We start from the raw sequence: 13,706 nt of genomic DNA, 5'->3' as shown, positions 1-13,706 counted from the left end.
CTGTGAATAGGTTTAGAGGTCAGAACAGAATTTTTTTTAAGATCTGCAAACTGTAGTCGAAGACGATGAAATGTAGAAGCAAGGTCATTCCAATGAACGGGGTAGGTAGCGAAAATGAAAGATTCAGGAGAAGGCAATTTGACAGGTTTGCTATAACAGCTGTTGTCATAAGTTCCCTGTTTGCTAGCATCAAAAGAAAATACGGTTAATAATTTCCAAAGGCTTCGTAACCCTGATTAAAAGACTCGCTGTCTTTTTAACCAGCGAGGATTGGAAATACTCTATGGGCTCGAACACGAAGATGAAATGAGTACTTAAACATGTTTTATACGTCATTAATAATCAGTCAGCTCTATCCTTTCTGAAGTTGTCGCGTGGTTGCCCTGTTTAAATACTATAATCCCAATTTATTTTTTATTTTATTCTTTTTTAACACAAATGATAAGTTGTAATTAATATTTCAAATTGGCCAGTTTCAAACAGAGGACGCTATTATATAGTAGCCTAGTTTACAAAAGGATGAAAACCAGTAAATCGCTGATTCGTTGTTCATCAAAGAGGTCATCAGACTGTAGTTTACGAGGAGATTGCTGGAATTAGTAGCAAAGTGTCGCGAGGATGACGAGATATTTTCCCTACTGTTGGAAAGACACTTCATTTGAACTCGAGTGTGGTCTCATACAGTGGTGAGTTTTTCGTCCCCCAAAAAAGCGAACACATACGGTTAATAGATATAATGTACTGTTTGTATGCCCGGATCATATAAACGCCTTAGGCTTCTTTTTAAGTAATACTACTTCCCATTTTCCACTTGCGTTGTTAGGCTCGATGGCCTGTCACTGTCAAGTAACTCGCCATCTGAAACACATGTTCTGATAGAATTATTTTATTTGTATCTTCCTAGTAGCTGTGCATTGTTTTTCATCTCGCAAAACAGGAACCCAAAAGAAACCTTTCCACATTTAACTCACCAAGTGTTTCCGACCAAGAAGGTTATCGGCCAAAATCACTGAGCTACGAAAGCTCCCCTTAATACTAACCAAACCAAATCTGCTGAAAGAGGCAAGAAGCCTATTCTATCAAGGGAGAGTGAGAGAGAGTTAGTATAAGTGAACGACTAGAAGGAAATGTCTGTATGCTAGATGAGATAAACATTATCCATTAAAAGTTGCTATAATAAAAAGGCAGATGCGGAATCTTTGTACGCTAGGGAGTGGAGTAAGACAACAACAATTAGTTAATGATTGCTCTTTGTCGAACTGGAGAGGGACATCATTGAATAATATTGCATTGCTGGACAGATCTGAACAGCTGTTGTACAAATGAAAATATCCATGGAAGTGGGGAGGATACAAATCCGGGTTTTGTGTCAAAGCACCTATGACAAATCTTTGTGGGTTGGAGACATGCTACTTTTGATACGATATTAAAAGTAAGATCAGACACCAAGTCTTTTATGGTGATAAAACGGCGTGGTTGAGTTGGAGTGATTAACGTTCACTAGGTTCTTTTCTCTGTGAAAAGTTGGAAAATCATATGGAAGCGTAACATTTAAGGAATTTGCTGTAAATATCCTTGAATTTCTTTAATGTAAATCCCACCTAAGTAAGGTTATAAAACAATAGTATAGTAGGGGAGTTGGGCGCCTACGGCGCCCAACTCCCCTTGTTCCGGAGGGGTAGGCCGGTTCTCCTGGAATTCCGATGACTCGACACTCAAGGCAGCCCCTGAGTTTCAAAACATTTCAAATAACTTGACAAAAACGTTACGTTACAGCCTACATCCGTTTCCAATTCCAGCTTATATTTTATAGTATAGAGTAGATTGTATTAGTACTGTAGGTGGGGCCAGGATTTACGTAATTCGGAATCTCTTCTTCAGAGATCAACAATGGACATTTTTCTCAAACTACTTTAGCCTCCCCCTTTTTTTTTTATATGTGTAAAGCTATGGAGTGAGCGTGTAGTTTTATCCCAGCGCAGTATATCACTGATATATAGTTATTTAGTATAGTACCGAAAAACCTAAAGACATCGAAGTGAAGCGATCATAACATCCTGATAACTGGATGTGGCCTCTGGTTGGTCTGCCTGTTCTGCATATATAAGTTGTTCTGATTTCCAAGTGAAAAAATCGTGCCGCTTCCGTAAGCGAACAGAGAGGAACACCCGTTTCTGCCATCTTTAACATTCACAAGAGGATTTTGAACCTAATAATGAATGTTTCTAAAGCTTCTTGTGTGATTGCCTGCAAATGTGTATCACTTGCTTTGCTACCAATTTTTTTTTTTTCTTTCAAGATCAGTCATGAAACCTAATATCCATAGAATAAGACAGGCGATCTGTTTGTGCCAAAAAGAAGCATCTTATCGACAACCCTGGCAATAAAATGCAAGTTGTATACATTTTATAATATTCTACATGAATTAAGACTTATTTACAAGATTTGATTCATACCCTCCGTCTCTTATCGTAAAAGTGTTTCGTGGAAGTTAGTTTAATTTTACTGGTTAAAAATCCTTTTATATATTTATTCAGAAGCTATCCTTGTCGTTTCATTAGCAAAAAGATGTTTTTCAAATAGTAACTTATTAACTCATAATTGCATGTGAGAAATTGAAATCACGTGACGCCTTTAAAGAACCATCGCAGCAGAGCACTCCACAAAATCGACCATCGCTACCACCTAATCGTCGACCTTCATACACGTACGACAATATCCACCAATTGTTACTTAAAACACAAAGTGATTATAAAAAAAAAAAAATTTAAAAAAAACCTTATTTTTCAGTTTCTCCCACTCCAATGTCTTAATTGCTTCCCCCAAAATTAGTTCTGCTTGCTTTCCTGAATAACTGTTATAGCTCAACATTTCTTATTGGAAGTATTCCAGTTGCAAGAGTTACTCTTGCACTACATGAGGCAAATGGCAATTGGAATATCTCCAATAATAAACGTGAATTATCTGCTGATGAAGGTCGCATAGCTATAAACTAGCTTATTTTCTTCCAAATATTTAAAATGAGCATTGCCAGTCTTTAGCCTGAAGTTAGTGGAATAATTAGCCTTCTGGATTCAAATCCTTAAATACTGCATAAAATATCGTGGTCATTACAGTTCTTTATGTATGCACGTGAAACACAGTGACACATTTGGAGGTTGGACTATTTAAATTTTCTACTTATAGCAATGGTAATTCATTAAAAAAAAATGTGTGTGTGTGTAAAATAACAAATATCATAGTTATTTTTATGTAGGCAAATATGACCATGTTGCACCACCAGAGGTAGGCCCCTAGTTTCTGTTCTACCCCCCCTTCACACATGCAGTGCGGATGTGGGTTGAGCATGCCTAACAATGCATGCTCAACCCACCGTTATGATTATTCAATCAGGGATCAAGTTTCTTCTCCATTTGAGAGTACAGTGGTGAAACATCTGTTGGAAGCTTCCCAGTCAGTTGGCAAATACTCCTGCTGCCGTTTACCCTGCCATCTAGGAGACCGGGGGGAGCACTGTCTGAGGCCACACTTGGACTGAAGTCTGGGCACTCCATGTGTGTGAGTTATGTACACAGGTCCGTTATCCCAACTGCATGCCCCCCCTACCTTTTCTTGTTTCCTGAATCAACCATTCTACACATGAATGCTTGCCGATTTAACTGCAGATACAAAAAAAAGCTCCCATAAAAATATCAAAAAAAACCTTAAAAATATGAAAAATGCAACAAAAAAATTGGAATAAATAAAAAAAAAATATGTCCCATTTCACCAATATTGAAAGCATTAATACAAACATTAGTGATCACCACTTGCATCCCAACATGATCTTTTTCCTAACAGAACTGGCATCCTCCACAGCCCAACTACATCTTGCATGATGTATTTTGCTAAAAGGGAGAAACGTGCTTTTGTAAAATCTGATATTGCTCGTTAAAGGCAATCAGATTTGGAATCCCTACTTTTTGATCTGCGCTGGCTCAAGAATTTCCTTACCTCGGCTTTCATTTGCCCCTTTACTGTTCCACAACCATGCTGCCCCTTTTGACTACCTATCACTCAAAATTGATTTCATAGAAACTAATTACCCAAAGTGTGAGATTGTCTTCCTGTTTGTACATAACACAAACTAGCTCTAACTTCACAGAGATTAAATGGGTAAGCTGAATCATTTGACATCAGTCATGACCTAACACAAATACTCGATCTACCAACCAAAATACCAGACATTTCTCATTCGTCCAACACTCTGGATCTTTTCTTAACCAGCTCTAACTAGAAATACACTGTGGATACCTGCTCTTCTCTTGGCAATGCTGATCACAATCTTATTCAAGACTGCTCGACAATTTGTCCTCTTCCCGGTCATTCGCAGCCTCATGCCCTACAATTGTGCTAACTGGGATGACCTCTGGAATTTCTATACTTCTTTTCCAAAATCAAATTACTGCTTTTGCTCTCTCAATCCAAATATCTGCACCAAACTAATAATTTAAATGATCTTAACTGGAATGAGAGCCCTCATTCCCCACTTCAGTGCAAATCCTGCTCTGTATCCAAGCCCTTGTTCTCAAACAAATGTGCCTCTGGAGTCCACGATAAAAATGCAGCTTGTTTTTAATTCAAGCAATTGAACATTTCAGCTTCTCATTCAGCTTACATAATATCCCAAAACAAACGTAAATAAGTTATCAATGATTCCAAAGCAGACTGCATAAGAACGAAGTGCAATAAACTTGCCCCCTGCTCAAATGGCAGTCAAGCTTTCTAATATGCTAAGACTTTATTAGGCATAACTTCTGTCCTTCCCTGTTCCCACCTCTTTACATCTTGGTGGTACTATGGCAACCTCACCCAAGGAAAAGTGGACCTCTTATCATGCTTCTTCCTCCAACTTTTGCTTGGATGACTAAGGCAAATCACCTCCATTAACTTCCCAGTGCCTTCCTCCTCTGAACTTTCGCCAAAAGGACATCAGGAAAACCCTGATTAGTCCAGATACTAAGGCTCTTGGTCCAGATGGTATTCCTCCAGTTGTGCTTATATTCTACTGCCATCCACTCAACAGCATGAAAGCAAGCATATACCCAAGTCAGCCATCTTTCTATCAACCCATTGCTCTCACCTCAGTACTTTCAAAAGTGATGGAGAAGGTTATCAACAACTCACGTTTTCATTACCTGGGGACTCAACAGTTAATTAGCGATCACCAAGATGGCTTCTGCCATTCTCATTCTACAGCTGGCCTAGCTAATCTCACCCACATTTGAACTCGGACCATGGAAAGATTTGGAGAAATCCATGTTATCACTCTGGTTATTTCAAAGGCATTCAATCATGTCTGGCACCAAGGCCTCCTGAGCAAGCTACTTTATCTATAACCTTCTGTGACTGGATTGCCAGCTTCCTCACTGGTCATTCATTGCATGTCATGGGGGATGGCTTCCTCTTGTATTTCTCCAGGGATCTGTGCTCCTCCTCCTTTACATCAACGACCATCTCCAACTTTAAATCCTATTAACAGTAATGTCAATGACTACTTTTCATTTCTCTTCCAAATTCGAGAATCTCTGTAATGTTGGATGCCGCAACATCTTCTGTAACCAATGACTTTAACACTGATTTCCTCAAATGGGATGAAGACAACTTTAGTCATTTTCATTGCCAAAAGAAAAACCTCAAGCCTGTCTTATTACCCACAAAAAAGATCCTACCCCCCCCACCCCCTTTTACATTATGATAATATTCCAGTTTCCTTTTAAAATCCGTTTTCTCTTCTTGGTTGACTCGCATCCAGTTTATTCTGGCATAAAACATATTACATAGCCTCTGAATGCTTCTCTTCCTGTCAAGTCCTAACTCTTTATATGTCTCAGATCCAATAAACCTTGGAGTATTGTCCCCAAATGTGGGGACAATACTCCAAGATTTATCGTGGAGTACCTAAGGCCCAAAGAATTCTTGATATTCAGAAAAGGGCAATTTGCTTAAGAGATTCTCATGTAGACTCCCTTCAGCCACTTTCCCATAGGCTCTCTTTCTGCACTGTGTGCCTTTTTTTTTTTTTATAGGTACTTTCATGGGCATTGCCCTCTGAATTGGCTGCTACCATTCCACTTTCTTTTAACCATGTAAGAACTAAAGCAGCCACTGCCCAACACCCATATACTGTCCAGCTCCAAACTTTTCATCAACTTCCTTCATTCCATTCACCTCTATTCTTTTGAACAATCTTCCCCCTTACTGTTTTTCTCACCGAGTACACTCTCCCACTCTTTAAGAAACATATCAATAAGCTACAATTTCTTCCTTAATCACTTGCCCACACATGGCACTGTTGTGTTATGGATCCTGTGAGGTTTTGTGAGGTCATCACTTAAAAAAAAAACTAACAGTGAAGGTGTTTTCAGTAGCAAACTGAATGGTAACTATGATCCAGGGCAACAAGGGTTGATTGGTCAAGTAGATAGCATCTCCACTGTGAAAGCAAATCCTACTGTGGTAGGGATATTTGTAAGTCTTAAGTGTGAGATGAATTTCACTGCACCATGCAAGTCTTATTTATTGGAAGTCTGATGACTTAAAAATTGCAAGGCTATGTTTGGGCGCTAAAATCAAGGAAACTGAATTATTCAACCCTTAGCTCACCAGGCAGCTGAAAGCACAATAGGTTGACTTTTCATGGAGTCATATAGGATTCATGTTGGAAATTAAAGATACCAAGAAATTATATACTTAGCTTAATCCTTTATCCAAGTGTAAGCAAACAAAGCTTGCACCTGAAATATTTTCAGGACTGGGGCAACTCATATATAGAAGTTAATGACTTCACACCACTTGCCTTAGTATCCCACAATGCAAAGCACATTTTTATGGGTAGAAATAATGCCAAAGTCATAATTTCATATACGAGTAGCCAAAAGCTGTCACACCTTAGCATTAAAATACTCTGCATTAGAGATAGATGTTGAAGTTTTTCCACTTGGTTATACTTGAAATTAAAGATACCAAGAAATTATATACTTGGCTTAATCCTTTATCCAAGGGTCTGGCTCCCACTGACGAGATCTCAGTGGCTAGTGACCCTTCCCATAATGCATAGCATTATACATGTCCGTAAGGATGTGCTTTGCATTATGGGATACTAAGGCAATCGATGTGAAGTCATTAATCTCTATATACGAGTTGCCCAATTTGTGAAATTACTTCACGTACAAACTTTGCCTGTTTACACTTGGATAAAGAATTAAGCCAAGTATATAATTTCTTGATATCTTTAGTTTGTGGTATAACCAAGTGGAAAAACTTCATGTGTTTGAAAATTAATATATAACAAATGGTTTAAGATACTTGAGTTGCATTTTTCCTTTGGATATTCTTCTCAGTTTAAAAAAAAAAAAAAAAAAAAAAATTGAATTTTTTCTTGGAAGAATCATTGCCTCATTAACACAGCCAATTGGATGATGCAATATGAATTTTTTGATTGGAAAAGACCTGAATTTGATTCTCATCATGCCAGGCAGCTATTTATAACTGGCTAAACTTGTTTAGAATTGCAAAAACAATCTAATAGAGAGGTTTCTCTTGAGGATTCTCTAGCTTTCCTCTTAAAACAAGTCAATTGGAATTCAGACTATTAAGACTAAATGTAAAGTCATTAAATTTCGTATATAAGATATTGTATAGAAAGTCAAATTATAAATTACTGTTATTGATGAGGCATGTTGAAGAATATGCTAGCAGCAGGAAAACATGGTTCTAAGTTAAAGAAGAAAAACATTGAGATCAAGTGTTGAGATGGTGGGGAAAAGGACTTGAAACAAAGCATGTGATGTACTGACTGAAAAACGTACTCAAGAAATAAACATTACCTAATTTTTATAAGCAATACGTGCCAAACAATCTCAAAAAAAAGTTATGAGGTGTGAAATCCTAGGTGTTAACCTTGGACAAGAGCATCTCTCTGAGCTTAGAAGTATGAAGTTTTGGACGTGACTGTGTGGAAAGCATTTCACATTAATATTAGTTTTTTAGAATGTTCAGTAAAGCCAGTGTAATTATCATACTTAGTCATAGACTAATGCTGTAAAGTTTTTTTTTCACTTGGGGAAAAAAATAAATGATACTTAACGAGAAATTAAATTCTTGTTTGATCCTTACCTGAACATTAGCAGACAAACAGGGCTGGGTAGTGACCCTTCTAATAATGCATGGCATTATGTTTGAAAAGACAGTCTCTTTGCATTATGGGATACTGAGACAACTGATGTAAAGTCAACAGCCTCTATATACACACAGCCTAGTCATGAAGATACCTCATGTGCAAACTTTTTCTTACACTTGGGTAAAGAATTTCTTGGCAAGTATAATTTACTAACCATGAAGGAATCTCATCAATTTAACTGTTCTCACTCAGTTGTTTACCAGAGAAAATCCTTCCTTCCTCCTTTTCAGTCTTAACTGAAGCTGAAAACTTTAAATCCATTATAAGAACCATCCGCATGGTTAGCATAGTGGCTGTGTGCTTCGCAACCATATGCCTAGGGAAGGAGTGTCCTAGGTTCGATTCCTGTCGGTGACATGAGGAGCTGAAGGATCTTCCTCAGCCATAGCCAAGTTAGCCGGTCTTGGGCGTGGACAGTAGGGTTTTTTCCCAGTTTATCCTGGGGTTTTTCATTCCACAAAGCAGACAAACTGGCCTTGAAGTTGCAAGTTGCAAATTGCCTTCACAATTTGTGCAATGTGGCCCCTGAATTTCAGGCCCTTGTCCACCACCACTCTCAGATCTCTCATCTTCTCTACCTCCTTTAAAGTTTCCTCACCAAGTGTATACTTTGCATCCCATCGTTGCTTACCAAATTTCAAAACCTTACACCTTGCAACATTAAACTGATAGTTCCACTTACCTGCCCATTATGCAATCAATTGAAGTCCCCCTGTAAGGCCATAACATCTGCTTGCCTCCACATTGCTCTCCCCAATTTTGCATCAGCTGCATATCACCAGTTAAACCCATCCCAGTATCTTTAATATACAAACTGAACAATAGTCCTAAAACTGACCCCCTGCAGCACACCACTAGTAACGTTCCTCTTTTGAGATACTGTGTCCCCCATATACAACTTTTCGATACCTATCTGACAGCCAGTCACTGATCCAACTCAGGAGTCTGCTATCCAATCCCATTCGTTCCAATTTATTTAACAGCTTGTCGTGTAGCAGTCTATCAAAAGCTTTTGTAACAAATTTGTTTTTCAATTTCAGATTTCAACAACTTACTCCTATATACACGTAAAAGGAAGTAATCAATTAACTGTGGTCAGGTTAATTCATGTGCAAAATAATCTTTAAAATGATATATACCACACTTAATTTTGAGAAAAACAAAATCATATATATATATATATATATCATCATTCTCAGTCATTGTCAATCCACTGCTGGATGAAGGCCTTTCCGAGATTACTCCAAAACTGTCTGTCCATAGCTCTCCTGCAAATCTAATATCATCAATCCACCATGATTTAGGGTCAGCATTGCTTTTCCTCTCGTGGAATCCAATCCAGTACTACTTTTGTCCATTTTCCATCATTGATCTTGTCTTCAAGCAATATGCCAGCCCATTGCCACCTCAGATGTTTCACTCTTCCTATGATGTCAGAGACTTTGGTTTGGTTTTTTATTCACTTATTTCTTTTGTGATCCAGTCTTGTGATACCAAGCATATACTTCTTTCCATACTAAAATGTGTTGTTCTTAATTTCTGAATCTCCTTTGCATTTAGTGTCCATGTTTCACAGCCATATGTTAATATAGGAATAATACATTGGTTAAAAACTTTTCTCTTCAGGCATAATGATAATTGCTTTTGAATAGAATTTTCTAAATGCTTTCCACCCAAGCATTGTGCATCTTTTAATTTCATCCATGATATTTTGTTCCATTGATATCATTTTTTTTTTTTTTTAAAGTTGGGCCCACATACAAGAGGTTGGGCTGGTCAACCTATAGTACTTTAGTACCGTATATGGGTAATGGGATGGGAAAGGAGAAACTTTTTGACATTCGATTTAAAAGCCTGTATATTGTATTCCTTGGGAAATACATCAGGGGGAAGACTGTTCCACAGTACAGCAGTAGCAGGGATGGAGGAGGAGGAAAAGAAACTTGTTCTGTGGGTTTCAAGGTGTACTGTGAAGGGATGTTGGGAGGTAGCTGTACGTGTTCCAATAGGTTTAGTACAGAGTGAAGGGGTTATTGATGCTGTTTCAGATGAGCATTTTCCATGAAAATATTTATAGAATATACAAATTGCAGAGACTAAATCTATGTGAAAGTGGAGGGGGGGGGTGAGTGTTAAGAGGTGGATCATTTATCAGTCTAATTGCTCTCCTCTGTATTGAGTCAAGCATTTTGAGGGAGCTTTTAGGAGCCCCACTCCAAATGTGGGAACAGTATTAGATAGCTGGGCAGATTTGAGATTTGCATAAGGTTAACAGCTGTTTTAAAGTGAAGTAACGTCTTGAACGAAAGAAAAAGCCTAGTTTTTTGGAAGCTGAGAATGCAATGATTGTGATGTTTATGCCAGGAGAGGCCTGATATCATGGTAATTCCGAGAAGAGAAATTTCATCTTGTCTGGGAATTTGAGTGTTATAACCTGATTGTGATCTATCTATCACACATTTTCCCTCATTATTTATTATTTTCTCCCCTCTAAGAAAATTTTTGCAGAATATTTTATGATGTGAATTGTTTACACATGCTAGATACAAAAAAAAAATTGAGAAAATCTTAACAAAATAAGCATTTATTAATTAAATCAACAATATATATACACACACACACACACAGCATATCAATTTAATATACATTTTTTGAATTTCAGTAGTACATAGCAAATGACTGGTGAAACTAGGAAAACATAATTTACAAAATTATTTGTAGAAACAAATGCACAGTAAAATGAACACTCCATAAATCTCAATACTGGTATTCAATTAATATAATTTGTGTAAAAAAAAAATACTGGAATTAAAATATAAAAGTACCTTACTGCTAAGCCCTAATGTGGAAGTGCAAAGGGAGAAAGTATCTAATCATACTCAAACTTGCATTCAAAAAAAATCTTTCAATGTCTTTATTTTTTATGAATTTAAATTTAGTTGAAAAATTATTTATTAATCAAAAGCTATAGAATTTCTTTCTTATGGTGCAAAGAAAAAGAAATCCATTTTTATGCTTACTGATTTTGCAAACATTATTACTATTACTATGTAATAATGTTTTTGCAAAAGAGACAAAAGCATCCAACTTTTCAGTCCAAGTTTCTAGCCAATAAAAGAAAATCCCCGAATTATTTGTCTTCATATTACAACAGAGTAAACTGCTAAACAATACTTCTAATACAGAAGACAGTTCAGCAGAGTATGTTCCTTTTACTTAAATGCAAATCAGCCTGAATTCAGTAGTCTTGTTTGTGTATTTTTACAAATTAAATTCATTGTAATAAAAACTACATTCACCATTACACACTGAAGATTAGAATTATAAAAGCATGTCTCAAGATATGACAAATTCTTTTTCCAATTTCAGATTTTAACACCTTACTCATATATACGTGTAAAAGAAAGCAATTGATTAACCGTAGTCAGTTTAATTCATTGTCTGTTAAATTACTTGCTCTGCTCATGAAGAAAGTTGTAAGTTTCTGCACTCTCATTACCAGTGAAATGATTATTAAAACAAGTGTTTATAAAGAGTTGCAAATTATGAGTGTTATTTTGCTAAATGACATGGAATTTATCAAGACAACATATTAGTGCCAAATAAAATTACTACTTTTACTAGATAAATATCTATCTAAACAAAAACTTAAATATGTACATCACACCTTTCTTTTATATAAGCATAGTTTAAAATCACAGATATTCTTGTGCAAACATTGGAATCAATTTGGAATGTATTTGGCCTCTTCCACTTGCAATTTTTGCTTCGTATTACTTGTTTTGTTAATTTTAAGCCAAGCCTTATAAAACTCAAGGGCTATAGATGCTCATGTTGAACAGGCTTTTATAAACATTTCTTATTTAGAATTCAAATCCATAGCCTTTGCAGTAAACTAGCAGTACTTTTGACAGCTGATTGAAACAGGTATTTCCTATTTTCATTTTAAACTGCTTAAGTATTGGAAGTAGATAACTAGTTCTTTGCTACAGGTAATATGTGGAACAAATCATCTTTCAAAAATACACCTAATTTATTTTGATACTGAACAAGTGGAGATAGATGTCAGTTTGATTGCAAAAAGATGAATCTTTCTATGTATTATCAAACAGCCTACAGCACATTAAAATTTCTATCAAAAATCAACCAATAACTATCAAAGTATTATTCATTAAATAAATAATTAATATGTAAATTTTATAACTAACCAATATTATATTTAAACTGACCACATTGAATATTAATTAGTATAGTAGATAAAGTTTTTTTTTTGTTTTACTTGCATGGCTTGCTATTCTGACAATACTGTAAAGTAATCTTGATCTAATTGCTGTGTGGTTTGTTCAAGTTTTATTTAGCAATAAACTGTGCAGTTGGGTATGGCATAGCACTATATATTCATCTACATAATGAAATGCTATTACATTAATATAGTTTTATTATATTTCTTAATAAGAAATTGTCAATGGTAAGAAAAAAAAATTCTTTGTTCCCAACTTCAGTTGCATATTAATACTGTACTATCTACATTTGAAGGCAACAAGTGAGATAAATGAATAACTGCAAAATGGCAAATGCTTTCAGCTGCTCACATCTTCAGGCTAAATACTAGAATTAGGAAGTCTTCATATGATATTTGTATCCATCCCTCTTGTTTGGTGTCATGATGCCTGAATGCTGCAGTTAAAGTCTAGGGAGGAAAAAACATCTTTAGTTGGAGACAACTCTTAAAAGAAGATAATATTTTAATGTTAAACTGGCCATAGAGAAAAATGAATCACTTCATAAAAAAACACTTATATCCCCCCCTCCTTTCCTGTATTAGGCATGGCTCTATTAAGATTTGAAACTGCAACTGCTTTGAGGATAAGATGGCTAGTTCTATGTTTGTAAATGTGTGATGTGTGTGTTCACAGGACTGATTTGCCTGTTCTGGGAGATGAAAAACTTGAGTTTCTGGGTGAAAAAAACCTACCTCCGTATGAGACCAGTTAACTCACCTTTAGTTGAAAGCGACCAGAAAATGATTCCTCATGTCTTGGACGAGAATCGAACCCAGTCTTTCTGACCAAAGGGCTTTGTCTATACTGACTGAGCTATGGGGGTTCTCACTTATATTTCATGATAAGTAAAATCACAGAGTGAACAAACAAAAAGATCATGATACAAGAATGGAGTGAATTTCATTTACACAGCTATAAACTAACTTAGGCAATGGAGTGAATATAAAAAATTATTTTTATATACAAGAAGTCTCAAAAAATGTATACACACTTTGAATGATCATAAAGTTAGTATTTATTATAATACAGTTAGCTTTCACATAGTAAAGTACACTACATAAATGTACTTTTCATCCCTCAACGTCTGTATTCAAACTGATGACCGTCCTGGTCCAGGCACTGTTGATAACGTGCAGCAATGGAATTGCAAACACTGAGAATCATTTCATCTTTTTCGATTGCTGCTTTCAAGTCTTCGACTG

The 13,706-nt window shown here is 36.2% G+C and overlaps 1 protein-coding gene across 1 annotated transcript in view; it reads right to left on the bottom strand.

Annotated features, from left to right (window-relative positions):
• Window positions 1–10,787: 10,787 nt before the first annotated feature.
• The window catches only part of LOC150100903 (programmed cell death protein 6-like), a 104,945-nt gene continuing 102,026 nt past the window's right edge, over window positions 10,788–13,706 (bottom strand). Inside the window, exon 7 of the mRNA XM_090401118.1 lies at window positions 10,788–12,911. Coding sequence (XP_090257244.1) covers window positions 12,810–12,911 — 102 coding nt within the window. The 3' untranslated portion in view covers window positions 10,788–12,809. The remainder of the gene's footprint in view (window positions 12,912–13,706) is intronic.

The sequence above is a fragment of the Typopeltis vanoorti genome, chromosome 12 (genome assembly GCF_054136105.1).
Source record: "Typopeltis vanoorti isolate ZY-2024b chromosome 12, IOZ_Tvanoo_1.0, whole genome shotgun sequence".
Taxonomy (NCBI): Eukaryota; Metazoa; Arthropoda; class Arachnida; order Uropygi; family Thelyphonidae; genus Typopeltis; species Typopeltis vanoorti.
Note: the sequence above shows the minus strand (reverse complement) of the source record. Positions and strands in the feature narration are given on the sequence as shown.